We start from the raw sequence: 15133 nt of genomic DNA, 5'->3' as shown, positions 1-15133 counted from the left end.
AAACTCCGCCATGGAATATTTGAGGATCGAATCTTCAGCTATCAGAAAATATACATACAGGATTACTTACAAGCCAAAAAAAATAAATCTTGAACACCAGAGAAATAATGGCATTGCACAAATTAAAAACAAACTGATGAACAATTGTGAGTTGTAACAAACATTGAGTCACATTGTACTCAAGAAAACATTTGCCAACATAAACTAGCTCAAAATGAACAGAAATGAGTCTAGAAGAGTCAATAGGCAACCGGTACAGCTCTGGTAGACAATGTTTACAGATTGTAAAATCGCTGTGAGGTCTTTATCGGTCACTCCTTTAGATGAAGCACAGTTACAACAGATAACTGTATTCCGAATGCAGGACACAGGGACTCTAATCCGAGTCGCACGTGGTTAATATTTCCAACTCTTCCATGGAGTAACTGGTTGTGGTGGAGCTTGTAGGTGTTTTCTTGGTATAATCTTTATCCACTAAAACCATTCCACGTGAAAAGCTGGAAGGTTGCTTTAATGCGGCCCCATAGTTTGAGGAAAAACTATAACTGGATTGTACCATTCCCAGGCCCGAGGTGGAAAAGTTACTCGCGGGACCGTCAGGGACTTCACAGGCCATGTCAGAATCATCAACGTCTTCGCTGGCTATATCAGGCACCGTGGGGTTAGTAGGCGTCTGTTTGGCAGGTGGAAGGCTTTCCAGCTTGGCCTTCTTTTTTGGAACCTCTACCTTGGGAGGAGCATTTGCAACCTCTGCTTCGGTATCTTGGTCTTCAGAAGCTACTAGATCTTCGGGGTCCTCCTCAGTAGCTATCAGCTTGTAGTAAGAGTCAAGTTCTTGCTGCATTGCTTGTTTACTTATAGAAGTACTACTGGGGAGTGGTTGGCTTTCAGTAGCTACAGGCTTATCAGTAATGGGTTTCGGAGCTGCAAAAGGTGTGATTTTTATGTCCTTACAGCCTGCGTCCGATACGCGGCCAAAGAAAGAGTTGGGAAAAGACAAAGGTTCCCTTTTAAATTTTTGGTTCAGTTTGGAAGTTGGATTATAAGAGGGTTTTGGTGGCACCTCAGTCACCACGGGTGAAGGCAATAGTTTTTTCTCCTTAACGCTCTGGATGTGTGCAATAAAAACTTTTTTGGTTTCTGGAGGTTTCATTTCGTTCGCGGCCTTAGGATTTGAACTTTGAGAAGACGAATACTCCATCCGACCAGTCATTGGATTCATTGACAGAGAGGGACTCTTTCCAGCTTGAGAAACTGCTTGCTCAGGTTTATCAACTGACTTCTTTTCTGGAGGGCCCTTCTGCTTTTTTGGCAAGGGCCCAATTATTTTCTGAGTATGTGGTGTACTGTTTGCTGAACTGGCTGCTACTCCTTTAGCTGGCTCGGGTGAAACATTCTTACTCTGAGCCTCAGATGTTCGAGATCCTGCTGCATGTCCTGGACTCTGATGCGGAGTGCTTTGTTCTTGCTGGGCTTTCTCAGAAGTTTTGCTCTGCGCTAACTTACTGGAATCGCTGGAAACAGTTTGTGAGGGATTTTTGGAAGTTGTGGGACTCAGTGGTTTTGTGGATGGTGCCGGTTTACTGACGTACCCAGCATTCCCTTTGGCACCCCGATTAGGAGCATTTGCGGTTTTCTTTTTATTAAACAGCATATCATACAAGTCACTGTTCTTATTCTTCGGAGAGGTCGTAGTGGTTTGGGGAGCAGCCTTTGGAATCGGTTCCAGATCCCTATCAGTCTTATTACCTTTATTCACTGTCGGAACAGGCTCTGGTTTGGTTTCCTCCACTGCTTTTAGAACCACCTCTTCACCTTCAAAAGCTTTAGAAACAATATCTTCCGATAGAAAAGTCTGAGCGACGCCTTTGACTACAGGTAAAGATCTGGATGTGGCATCGGCAGACTTTATTGACAGGAATGTGTTTAGAGGGGCGGGCTTGCTTAGAGTCGCACTGGACCTTCTTAGGAGAGCCAAAGGAACTGGTAGGTTTGGTCTAACTTTAAAACGTGTGCTAGTCGCGGAACTGGACTCAGTGGTGATAAAAGAGGCAGCAATGGAGGAGGTGGTCAGTGTGGAGGTTGCCAAAGGAGGAGTACTAGTAGTAGTAGTCTGAGTCGTACTCTGGGAATTGCTGGGTTTACCCAGAAGCTTAATTTCAATTCCCTTTGGCTTGACAGCATTCCCCTTGGCCTCCTCCTCTTTTTCTTTCACTGCTGGCCCCTCAACCTTCTGCGTGGTGCCAGCCGCTTGACTTTTGTTCTCTGTTGACTTCCATGTAAACTTTCCGAACGTCGGGGTTTTTACTGGCTCTTTCTCTGGAGTTTTTGATTTCCGTTTTGGTTCAGGTTTGACAGGCGAGAGGGACTTCTGTGGTCTGCGTCGGCTACTACTACTGCTACTGCTCCTTTCCTGGTCGTGGTCTCTCTTCGATTTCTTCGATCGGCTTTGCTCTTCGCTCTGCAGTTTACGTTTTTGTTCCGCTTGCTTGCGTGCTGCCTCTTGGGCAGCAGACAAGCTGGCCTTCTTCCTCTCACGACGTGACACTTCATAATTGATGTTCTCATCTGTATATTTCTGGTAACATGAATGAAGGAAATAACATTGCAGTATTAGATTTAATACATCAAGTAACAAGACCAGAGAAAAAAAAATGTATCAAACTGTTACTTGTTACAAGAAAACAATCAGACCTTAGAAGTTATTTCAGTACAGCGTGTGAACACCGGAAGGCAGAGCATCAATATGAACATGTATTTACATATAGCGTTTAAAAAACCTCAAGCAGAGTTCTGAAGCTCTCATAGGAACCTGTCCTCACTTTACTTTCTAAGGTGATTTCCAGGCCTTCATGGAACTCAGTTACCCAGAACCCATGTGTTCTGTTATGCAAATGTCAATCACAACTCCCATGGTCAATCCGCAGCCCACCACCTTCTGTGCCTTCTGCAAACACTGGTCACCAAGAAGAAGGCAAGATGGGGATTGACCATGGAAGCTGCTGAATTTGTATAACAGAAAGTCCAGATTTTGGGGATAACCAGGCACTGGTTCTGAAGAGCGAAATTAATCAGACCTTTGTTTTCTACAAAACAGGGCCACCTCAGAAGGCAAGGACTACATGTGGGCTACATATACACTTAGCAACCTCCAGCTCCACTCAGGGCTGAATACAGATGGCAGTGACATCTTTTAAAAGGTATAACCACCAGACTTTACTTCAAAGTTTTGAACAATGAAGACAAGGCCTGGAGATTTATAGGGCTCAGGCCTACAATAAAAGATATGGCAAAAGTTTGCTCCATACAGCTTTAAAATGCATTATAAGCTGAATCCCCCCTAGTTTTGGTTGAAACATTATTATTATAATACAGGATTTATACAGCTCCAACAGTTTGCGCAGCACTTTACAATATAAGAAAGACATTACAATCACTATACAATTCAAGACAAGATGGTAAGGAGGGCCCTGCTCGTAAGAGTTGAACATGTGTTAGAACCCGCCATATTTATTGCTGTCTGTGTAGCCACTGGGGAGATTTACCATCTCTATTTGTCCTGGTGTCACCGAGACAGAAAGCAATGGGAATTTCAGAATGTTTACAGTTGTCAACAGAAAAGGAATAGAAGGGAAATTTCCCATTGGGATCACTGGTTCCCCCATATAGAGACTGATCTACATGGAGACTTCTTTACAGAATACATACCATATAAATATGCAAGACTAGCCCACTGTCTATTTTAAACAAGTATTTGAGTTGGGTTCATACCCATATATCAACTTACAGAAAGACAAGAATGGATACATTTAAAGTAGTAGAAAACCTAAAATATTAACCATTTGTAGAGAAATTGCTACTGCATGCTCCCTCCAGTGCTGATCAAACTACACAAGATTGATGGAGAATTAGACAATCGCCATCATAGCATCACATCAGCATGATGGAGAGGAACACATCAGATCCTGGTCATCTTGCTTGGAAGTTTTTTTAAAATATTTAGTAAAAGACGAGCAGCAGATAACAGCCAACGCATTTCAGGTTCAGGGTCTTGCCCTTCTTCAGGACTTCTAGAATGGTTAATCAAGCCTTAAAAAGCCTAGATTGGGGCAATAATGGAGCAGAGTGTCAGCGTAACCTGACCAGAGTGAATGCTGTCCAATGTATCTCAAAGATACATTCAGCAGCCTTCACTAAGGTAAGGATTTGCTGACAGTCAGCCCCAATCTGGGCTATTCAGCAAATTCTACCTCGATTTACCCTTATACAAGTCTTGGTGTCCAACCTCCAAAACCAGTTGGCTGGTATCTGACTTTGTCTTCTATTAACATCTTAAAATTCCAAGTGAAATGAACAGTTTTACTAGATGCTCCCAACTACATGTTCATGATTTGAGCTTCTGATGAGCGATTCCCCTATCACGGTCAGCAGTCTGATCCAGGTCTACACACACAGTTCTCCGCCTTCAAGGAGCACACCCCTTCCATTTTATTTCCATCAACACACATTCTCAGAAAATGGGTATTGTTTGTTTGCATTTTAAAATTGTATTTCTGTTAGTAGTGTGAGCCTCTTACTCAACACCACACTCCTGCTGTACTCATCTAGCCAACAACATTTCTGCCTTCCTTCACCCAACCGTGTACAGTTTCTGGAGTAACAGAAGACTTATGGGGAGGGGGTAGATAAACAAACCTTGAATTTTTCATTGTGAGAATAAGTTCGGAGATGTTCATCAGCTTCCACGTGATCCGCAAAGGAATGATAACAAAGTGAGCAGCAATAGCCTTTAGTTGGTACTATAAACTCAGCACCTGGGGGCCAAGAGCAGAAATGTCAGGTACATACAGCATGGCTGAACTCTTGCTAACGGATCATGTACACTGGGTGACTAACCTTTCAGAGGGACAGTCAACTTCTTCTTTTTTGGACTGATTTCAGGATCTTTCTTCTTTACCCAGGGCCTCTTGGGTTGCTTTACACACTATTGCACCCCAAACAAAAACACAAAAGAGGATGTAAATATGGTCCATAATAAGTTTAACGCGTGTGTATTCAGTACAATTTGTCTATAGAAAATACAACCACCCCTCCACCTGCAAACCGAGAAATCAAGTTATCTGGTCCTTACCTCACTGTGCTTTCTTTCATGGAAGTGTAGGAGGTACTCAACTAAGGTCATGCAGACACTATTGCAGTCCTCACACCAATGCCCACCAGAATCATAATAGTCAAATATGTCCCCGTCTTCTAAAAGAGGCGGGTCCTCTTTCTTAGGAGCGGCCTTTAAAGAAATGATGGACCGAAGATTTTTCGACCTGGACATGTCTGGCGAGCTCACGATTTCCTCAGACTTTGACGAGGAAGGTGAGCTGCATTCCGATTTATCCCGCTTGTCAGAACTGAGCTTTGGAGATCTCGAAGACCGTTTACGCTTAACATGATCATCATCATCATCCGCCTTCTCTGACAAGTGCGACGAGCTGACAGAAGGGGAAGCTTCCCCTGACTTTCTATCAGAATCTGATTTAGAGCTGCTCTTGGATTTAACGTCGGCTTTTTTATCTGTCGTGGGTGAGAAGTCTCTGCTGGTCTTCTTCGAGTCGCTTCTCTCTTTCGAGTCCTGCCTGGTCTTCAAGCCGTTCTTCTCCTTGACGCTTGAGCTGGATTTTGCCTCACTGTCAGAGTCCTAGATAAGAAAGGAGCAGCATCTAAGTAAGAAAAGGAACTGAAGGGAAAAACACTGAAATAACTTTGATTTTACAAAATACATGTAGATGGAGAAGAATCACAAAAAAACAGAAATGTAGAGCTACCGACAGTCAGAGATGTGACAGTTTCAGTACTGCAAGAACAGGACTTCTGAACAGTGCTCACCCGGGATAAGGCAGGAGAGGCAGAGCTCTTCCCCTTTTCTTTAGAAGCTTCCTTTTTGTCTGCTAAATCCATGGGGCTAGCGCCTAAGATCTCTGCCACCTTCATCAACAGCAGCTGCTTATGCTTGGTTTCAGCAATTTCCTTGTTCAGAGAGCTGATCTGCTTGCGGGCACTATCCAGAACATTGTTCAGTTCCTCCAGCAGAGGGTCCTTATGACCGTCTTTCTCCCGACGCTTCTTCCGCTGCAGGATCCCTGTGACATGACAAAAATCAGGACAGCTGTGATGATTTACGGCAAAACAACTATTTCTATGAAATATATCCAATATCACTGACCCACCCACCGCTTGGTCCAAGTATGGCAGAGTAATAAAGGAGAAGGGTTCCTCACCATGCTGTGTACGCAGCAGCTCCACCTTTGTGCTCAGATTCTCCAGGTTTAAAGTCTTGGCTTTCACCTCCTTCTTGAGTCCCTCCAACTCATCCAGCACCTTCAATAAATGGAAGCATTTTTTTTTTCCCCACGAGTCATCATCTCAACATTTAGTAACTTCAAATCCAGACTATTCTGAGAAAATAACACATTGGAGACTCCACACTTACCTTGAACTCTGACAGCTCAGAACGTCGTCTTCTACTAAATAACAAGTCATGATACATCAATGATGACATTGACCCAAAACGTCAAGTAACTGCACAAGAATCCTGTGAGGTGGTAGACTTAACACGGATCGGCAGATAAGAAGAAGTCTCATACTGTGTCCCAGGCAAATAACATAGAAATACAAACCTAGTGATGGCAAAAAAAGACCACGTGGTCCATCAAATCTGCCCCCCGCACCCTCCCCCTTTTTTAATGCAGTTACTTTTTATTAGTATACATTTCTGTCTGAGGATAGATCTGCATTTGTCCCAAGCATATTTGAATTCCCTTATTGTTGATTGTCTCACAACCTCCGCTGGAAGTTAGTTTTGAACTTTCCTCTTCCTAGATTAAGGACTTGTCCTCGTATTATTGATCTCAGCTTCACACTTATACTGCCCTTCTGGCCCTTTTTTACACCCTTCATGTGTTGTATCTAAAGATGGAGTTCAGGTCCCCCATTGCTATCCATTCCTGCCAGGCTGAATATATTAGGTTCCTCCAGTCTTCCCATGGGTCTGAAGGATAAAACCTACTTTTGTTAGCTGCTATGGAGTTTTTCTTTTTATAAGTGAGGTTTCTAGTAGGGATGCACCGAAAACCGATACTAGTATCGGTGCCGAGCACCCAAATGCTCCGATGCTTATCACGATATTTCCAGTATCAGGAAGCCGGGCGGCGAGTCATTACACACTGGCCGGCTTCCTGATTGACTTGTGACGAGGGAGCATGAAGTCAACTTCCCGGCAAATCAGGAAACTGGGCAGCGAGTCATTACACGGTGGCAAGCTTCCCGACCAATCAGGAAGCGGGGCACCATGTAATGAAGCGACACCCGTCTTTCCGATTGGCCGGGAAGCCAGCTTCATGCTCCATCGTCACTTCATGACGAGAAAGCATGGAGCCGGCATCCCGGCCAATCCCGCGGCGCCTGACTTCCTGATTGGCCAGAAAGCCAGCTCCAGGCTCTCGTCACCTAGTGGGGACGGCTTCCCTGCTAATCGGGAAGCCAGGTGGCGAGTCATTACACGCCGCCTGGCTTCCTTAATGGGACTTCCGGTATCGGCGAGTACCAAAAAAATATATATTGGCACTCGATACCTGAAATACCGGTATCGGTGCATCCCTAGAATTGAACACAGTAATCTAAATCAGGTTGAACTATAGTCTAAGGCAGAGGTGGGTAGCCTCGGCACTCCAGCAGTTGTGGAACTACAAGTACTGTAAAGCATTGCAAGACAGTGGCAGCCACAGTCATGACTCCCAGAAGCAAGGGCATGAGGGATTTGTAGCTTCACCAAAGCTGGAGTGCCTACTCCTGGTCTATTCACTCACCCTATAGGGTAGATTACTATGGCTACTGCGCATCCAGTGGTTACCTGCGGCTAGAGACAGATGACAGGCCTTGGACGCAGACAGGTTGCATCAAGGGATGGTCGCCTGTCCTTGGCCGCTGAATGTGTGGAAACATGTGAACATCGTGTCATTGCTTTATACATGTTTCCTGGGCGCAGCTGTCCGCAACTACCTTTGCCTTTTGATCAGAGTCCTCTTCTCCAACTACTACACCCATCATCCCTTCTCAGTGCAGTAAGCAGAAGAAGAATACAATCTCGTTTTTTTTCCACCAGGAAGAATTTAGAATTTTTACACCCCTCTCCACAGTATCTTTTATTGAAAAAAGAAACTCAATACGTACCTATTTCCTGTATTCTTCTTGCTGGTCCAATGATATCACCGGCACTATGGTGGCGGGACAGGCATTTCTCCAGGCCTGCACGGTGCTCATGTAGTGACGTGTAGGCGCCGCTCAATCCAGGAGTATTGTGAATCCAGCCTGAGTGAGGCGCATCCTCTAAGCGGGATGACAGGCCGGGCTTTCAGGAAATGGGCAGAATGACAGAGCCGTTCAGCCCTGTATAGGACCGCTGGTGCCGGTCAAGGAGGAAGTCAGAGAAATCGCTGGAACGCGCGGAGGGTAGGTAGAATTTGTTTTTTCAGGTCAGGGGAGTGTAAAATAGAAATACATTTCCTGGTGTTCCATTATAACAAGCTCTTCCAAGATAAAGCGTTTCAATGTTTACATGCGTCGGTGGGCCTGTACAACATCACTTCTTCTGATCAGGTCACTACACATCTCAGGAACACAGTAATATGCAACTACAGAAAATTGACTCCAAGCAAATCCTGCTAGGAGTGACTTCTGGAACCTATGGTTCTTCGAGGGCCAAAAATAATTCAGGGAGAACACTGGACAAATTTACTTTAACTCTCCCGTATTTGATGGAAAATGCTCTGCAAAGGTAAATTCACATTACACTGCTGGATAAGCAAATTTTACCATGGAGGGGGCCACAATGGCCGCCATCTCTAAGGTCAATGGGCGAGAATATCAAGCTTGCTTTCATTGTTTGAACTTTTTTTGCACTACATCCGATCCCCTATTATTTTATTGGGAATGACTACAAGGTGAGAATCCATTTGAATGATAAAGGTCACTCAGACAAGTGCTTTCGGGGCCACACAGGGTCCCCTTCATCAGGCTCACAAATTACATTTTTGAGCCTGATGAAGGGGGCCCTGTGCAGCCCAGAAAGCGCTTGACTGAGTGACATCAATAAAATGGATTTGCACTGATATTCAAGCTTTATCCTGGTGTGCTGGTGACATCTATGTTTAAAGGAGATCTATGAGGCGAGTGATTTCCATTCATCCTCATAGTTAGAGCCGACCTGTGACAAAGAAACTGTCAAAGGTTGGCTGTATCGATCGGGAAGTGAGCAGAAACATGCAGCCGATCTGCTCACTTGCAGTCACCGCTGCTCGCAGGGGTCCCCCCCCCCCTCTAGCGCTGAGTGGAGGAACGGACGGGGGAGGGCACAGCTGGCTCTGCCTCTAGATAGGCAGAGCCAGCTGTCACTAACGCAGCTGGGTGGATTGACAGTAATGTCAGGATCCGTCCCAGCTCCGGCGCTTACGGTATGCCCGCGATATACCTAGCTTTGGGTCACGGGAGTATGCTAGTATATGTCCTCCTGTGACCCTAAAGAGAACTATGGGGAAAACACTTACCCCATAGTTCTCTTTTAAGTTTCACTGGAAGCGGCGCCATCCGCAGTCATTACGACCTCCCATTGCTCTGGGATATCCGGTAAGGAGTGCGGCGAGGGATTTGGACATTGATTACAAGGTACTTTGCAAAGAAAATAACACAATGTAAGATTAACATCAAGCGACAATGGTAACAAAGAGAAATATATGTACTGTTCTTCCAAGTCAAAGCAGAAATGAGAGTTCTGGAAGGGACTTACTTTAAGCTTCTCGTATTCTTTATTTCTTCGTTCAGCTTCATGTTTCGCCAGCAGCCCCGAGGGGGTTTTCGCTTCATTCTTTGCCGATGTTTTGAGGTCATTTGCTGCATTGACCTCGGTGAAATCTTCACTTGTTTCAATGACGCGTAGGTTACTGCGGGATTTGTGTGTACAAGGGTGGGCTAAATGAGAGGGGGATATTGCAGTTGGCATATGAGTGGGAGGCGGCTGGTGAACTGGAGGGGGATACAATGTCCAGCTGGATGTTGGGTATGTCACGTAAGGCCCATATGGGTTATACGTGGGAGGTGGGACTGCATAGTTGGGCACCATTGTGGAGGTGGTGTATGGAGAATAAAGAGGAACCTGAGAGGGGCTCATAGGAGGAGGGGTCAGCTCCTGAACAGTAGCAACTGTGGGTGTCTGAACCGTGCCAATCCCCTGAACGGTGCTGATCACCTGGACTGAGCTAACACTGGATGTCTGTATGGGGCTAATCGTCTGCTCTGTCGTCTCTGCTCTGGATGTGGGCTGGCTCTGCTCGTTGGCAGTCCTTGTCTTTGTTACAGGTGGTGTCTCCTCTTTGAAAGAAGGTCCCGACTGCTGGGCAACTGGTGAAGGCTTTTCCTTGGCGAGGAGCTTTGCAGGTGCCTCAGTTTTTACTGCTACTCCAGAAAGGACGTTCGGCTTCTGTTCAGCTTTCACGGTCAGTTCAGATTTGGATTCGGCAGAACTGGCGGTGGATTTCTGGGGCCCCACAGTTGAGGATGCCGATATCTTCGGTATTAATTTCTTTCCATGAAGACGCTCCTGAGTCCTCACGGCGAGCTTACTGATCTCTGCCACACCAATATCTAATCCGATAGTCTTTAGCAGATCATGGATCTTGGCGTACTCCTTCTCATCAGGATTATTCTTAGGAACGTTTACCGGTGGAGGAGTTGGCTTGGGTGGCTCTTTGCTGGGCTCGGGGGTCTTGTCGTCCTCGTCCCCGTACAGAAATCTCTCCTCTTCTTCAATCTCCGAGAGGCTCCTCTGCTTGTGATCAGAGACACTTGCTGGAAAGCTGTCCCCTCCTAGAGCTGGACTTTTAACAGCTTCCATGGTGTTCCGAAAAGACGCTGTGGAACTGAAGGGAACTCCAGAAGATTCCTTTGTGTTGAGCAAACTCAAGAAATTGCTTTCAGAAGAAGCAGGGGGCCTTTTTGGGGGGTCAACTGCTAAGGCCGAAGGCATAGGGTTTAGAGTGGCTTTGCCAGTAAACTCTTCCTTTGTGTTCAAGCTTCTGCCCCCAGCTGGTGCAAGAGATTGGGAGATCCCAGTTAAATGCGGAGAGCCGGAATTTCTAACCGTGGAAGGAGGGACCGGACTGGCCTTCCTGTCTCCTAGCGGCATAACGCCAACGTTGGTCAGAGAGGACGATGAAGTCTGTACGTTTCCAAGACTTGAAAAGTTGCCAAACTGTTTAGGGAATTATGGGGGGAAAAAACAAAAACCTGTAAATGTTAAGTAATCAGATATGACTATAATTTTTATAGGAACAAGAAGACGAGGAAATATTACATGCCGAGTGATTACAATAGAACATGTGTAAAGTACAAGCGATCAATCAGTGTCACCAAAGCCTCTCCGAGACCTTCTACATTAGGAAACTGCCCAGGTCTCAAAAAAAAAATTCTCATACAACTTTATAGACAGTAATAAAACATTAAAGCTTTAATCCGGGCAGCAATTTGTTGTCATTTTGTATCTTTATCTCTATAAATGGCCGCTATTCCCCTGGCTAGCAGTTGTCCAACATTCGTGGTGTAGTTCCTATGCAGTGAGCGGCAAAATAATAATAACTATTGGTGCACCGAAATAGAAGTTTCAGAACGAAACAAACTAAAAAATGCCAGGCCGAAACCGAATTTTTTTTTAATTTCTAATCTTTTTTTAATTATTTTTTCTCATATTTTATTTCTATTTATTGTTTTACTTTACTGTCAGGGCAGGGGCTCTGAGGAAATATCAGGGGTCTAAACAGAGTCCTCAATCTCTTTCTGCCGTCCCGTTATGAATGAACTGGAAGCCTCTATACAGAGTGGTCCTGTCCATCCATAAACTAAAAAGATGCATCATTTACTAGGTCCAAAATCATGAACAGGAAGTGATGTAGACCACTTCCTGTTCATTCATAATTGGGGACACAGTAAGCATACTATGTCCTCAATTATTTACACACTACAACACTCATCGATCAGCTGATCGCTTGTAACCGCTGTTACCTGAATTACTATTTTAAGTTATGAACCGCTATATAAGCATTCACACTTACAGGTTTGAGATTCTGAGGATTCATTCATGAGATTTTTGAGCTCAACACAATAACAGAATTTATTGGTATATAGTATCAAGACTTAAATACAATGAACCAACAATCTATTTAACTACAACATACAAAGAAAAGATTTAAACATGCCAAATACCCAGACATTGGTATCCAACAGACAAACAGACATACAGTTAAGTGGGGGAAAGATTATATGTATAGTTACCCATTAATCGTCACATGAGGCCCCATCCTGGTGAAAAGAGGCCGAGCTGCTTTTTACAGTCATTAATATACCACAGGTGTCCATAGGGATGCATGGCACGTCTCCCAATGGTTGCCTCCCAAGGCCTAATGGAGATTGGAGGGTTTCCAAGACCCTCTTTACAACTCCACACCCCTCTCTACGATTGGCCAGTCTACTTGTTATTAGATCAAAGGGTCTTGGCTCAGGAAAAACCTGATTACCAGCCCTATTTGCAAGTCATTGGGCCTGCCACTCCCCTCCACAGTGATAAACACAACAAAGACTTTATTTCCCTACAAGCTACCCCCACCTATTTAAAACAAGAAATACAACTATATACATATGTCTTATGAAGATTTGACATAAACTCATAAGGTAACAGTTCCCTCCTTGTGGCCAGTAAGATTAGGCCACACACAAAACGATGATGGTTTATGGCTAATCTCCATTAAACTCAGAGCATTTGCCATTGTCATAAATACATATTTTTAACCAACTATCTTCACAGTCCATCATCTTGAATCTCAGTAGTCCATTACTTATTCTTGTTGCCATAAAAAATAAAAACCTCAAGGTTCTAAGTTACAACAATATTTTTCTTCTTTTTTTTCACCAGGATGGGGCCTCATGTGACGATTGATGGGTAACTATACATATAATCTTTCCCCCACTTAACTGTATGTCTGTTTGTCGGTTAGATACCAATGTCTGGGTATTTGGCATGTTTAAATCTTTTCTTTGTATGTTGTAGTTAAATAGATTGTTGGTTCATTGTATTTAAGTCTTGATACTATATACCAATAAATTCTGTTATTGTGTTGAGCTCAAAAATCTCATGAATGAATCCTTAGAATCTCAAACCTGTAAGTGTGAATGCTTATTTAGCGGTTCATAACTTAAAATAGTAATTCAGGTAACACCGCTCTGCATCTGGACTCCTTCGGCTGTCTCAGGAGGCTGAGCGGCCTCCTATGGACACAGCAAACTCCTCCCCCGCACCGCCGGCTCGGCCGCCCGTGACAGCTGTCTCAGCCTCCGCACCGCTCTCCATCCTGATCTGCCAGTCACAAGAGGGCGATCGGGGTGGTGAAGGAGTAGAGCTCAGCCTGTGACACCGCTCCCCTCATCACTCGGCGCTGCTGCTTCAAAAAAGGACACAGAGCAGCGAGGAGAGAAACCTAGGTATGTAGCACATTTGCTACCAAAAAAATGGCACTTTTGTCATTTTGCCAAAGTACCATTTTCAGTCGATATGTTGCGGCGGCCGAAATTTTGGTGCATCCATAATATTTATATTTGATTAACAGGTCAGGAGACACATGCTCTGTCACACCCATCCACTCCTGCTGGAAACAACTGGCAGGCTATCAGCAGCTAGGTTCACTGTAAGAGCTCCACCTGACAGCCCATTCACTGCTACGATGCCCATTGCATGACGGGAATTGTAGTTTGCTTCATCAACCTTGCACCAGGACAGGAAGTGATACTTCAACATTTCCTCCTCCCGGTATCTGGCCATTTTGATTCAAATCGATGATGTCACTGGGTTTTACAAAACATTTTACTTCGAAAGTATTGTTTTAGGATTGAAGTGTTACCACTTGAATTCTGCACAGGGATATGTAGAGGTAATCCGATTCCAGAGTTCAGCTTTAACCCCTTAAGGACCCTTTTGCTGTCAAGCCCTTTTTTTTGCATGCACGTTATAATGCACATTTTAGGCCTGAAAATTACTCCAATCCCCCAAACATTATATATTTTCTGAAAGCCAAGACCCTGTAGAATAAAATGGCAGCAGTTGCAAATTTTTATGTCTCACGATATTAGCGTAATTCTTTATCAAACCCAAAAATATAGTAAAAAATGCACTTAAGTTAAATTTTTGTGTGCCCGAAACACAATATAAAACTTTTTTTTAAAAATAAAACATAAAAGACGAGGTTACAACGCATAAATAGATACCAAACATGGATAGGTTAAAAATAGTGTGCATCTGTGAAACCGCGACGAAATTCAGTACCCCAAAAAGTCCATAAAGATACATGTAAATATTGACCCTAGAATTATTGCTCTCACTCTGGCGTGTGGCGATACCCAACAATGTTTGCGTGAATATGCACCTGCTTACGGGGGGGATTTTAAATATGTTTTTACATTATTTTTACATTTACTTTACTTACACACGAGAACAATGATTTGATCCCCTGCAGATTTTCTTAGTGTGCCCACTTACAAAGAAATGAAAGGTCTATAATTTTTATCATCGGTGTATTTTACATGATAGAGACATAATATCAACCCAAAATCCAGAAAAAACACGATACAAATGTTATAAATGGAGTCGCAGTTCAGGGAGTAACATAAGTATTTGATCCCAAAGAGACACGGACGCTCGCAAGGGACGGAACCCGGAAGCCAGCATCGGCCGGAGGACACAGCGGGGCTCGTGGACAAGGCAAGTGACGTGCTGTGTAATCCTGAGTGTGGCTCGGGGTTACCGCTTTTGGTACTGAAAATTAACCCCCGAGCCACACTCGGGAATAACTCCAGGGAGGTTAAGGTTTCTTGGCTGTCGCTTGGCAACTCGAAGTTTCAGCTCCCTCCATACATTTTCTATAGGATGAAGGTCTGGAGACTGGCTAGGCCACTCTATGGCCTTAATGTGCTTCTTCTTAAGCCACTGCTTTGTTGCCCTTGCGGCAACAAAATCTGCAGGGGATCAATTATTTTCCTCACTGTATGT

At 44.3% G+C, this 15133-nt stretch overlaps 1 protein-coding gene across 1 annotated transcript; it reads right to left on the bottom strand.

The window, feature by feature from the left end:
• Positions 1 to 280: 280 nt before the first annotated feature.
• On the bottom strand, positions 281 to 13909 carry ZNF318 (zinc finger protein 318). Its single transcript, XM_018567934.1, has 8 exons — positions 13724 to 13909; positions 9833 to 11293; positions 6270 to 6369; positions 5878 to 6131; positions 5132 to 5689; positions 4897 to 4984; positions 4696 to 4814; positions 281 to 2578 (listed from the first exon to the last, which is right to left on the bottom strand). The coding sequence occupies exons 1-8, from the start codon at positions 13907 to 13909 to the stop codon at positions 377 to 379; spliced, it is 4968 nt and encodes a 1655-aa protein (XP_018423436.1). The 3' UTR covers positions 281 to 376.
• Positions 13910 to 15133: the final 1224 nt, after the last annotated feature.

The sequence above is a fragment of the Nanorana parkeri genome, unplaced genomic scaffold (genome assembly GCF_000935625.1).
Source record: "Nanorana parkeri isolate BGI_ZX_2015 unplaced genomic scaffold, ASM93562v1 scaffold1119, whole genome shotgun sequence".
Lineage (NCBI taxonomy): Eukaryota > Metazoa > Chordata > Amphibia > Anura > Dicroglossidae > Nanorana > Nanorana parkeri.
This window is presented reverse-complemented; position numbering and strand designations above follow the sequence as displayed.

Bases quoted from the DNA above. Each gene is read 5' to 3' on its own strand.
- ZNF318 (XM_018567934.1), bottom strand. From the start codon at position 13,909: ATGGCCAGATACCGGGAGGAGGAAATGTTGAAGTATCACTTCCTGTCC. The intron at 11,294-13,723 runs GTGTGACAGAGC...TTCCCTAAACAG, and splicing joins TTTCCAGCAGGAGTGGATGG to TTTGGCAACTTTTCAAGTCT. The intron at 2,579-4,695 runs GTTTGTTTATCT...TCATGTTACCAG, and splicing joins CTCACAATGAAAAATTCAAG to AAATATACAGATGAGAACAT.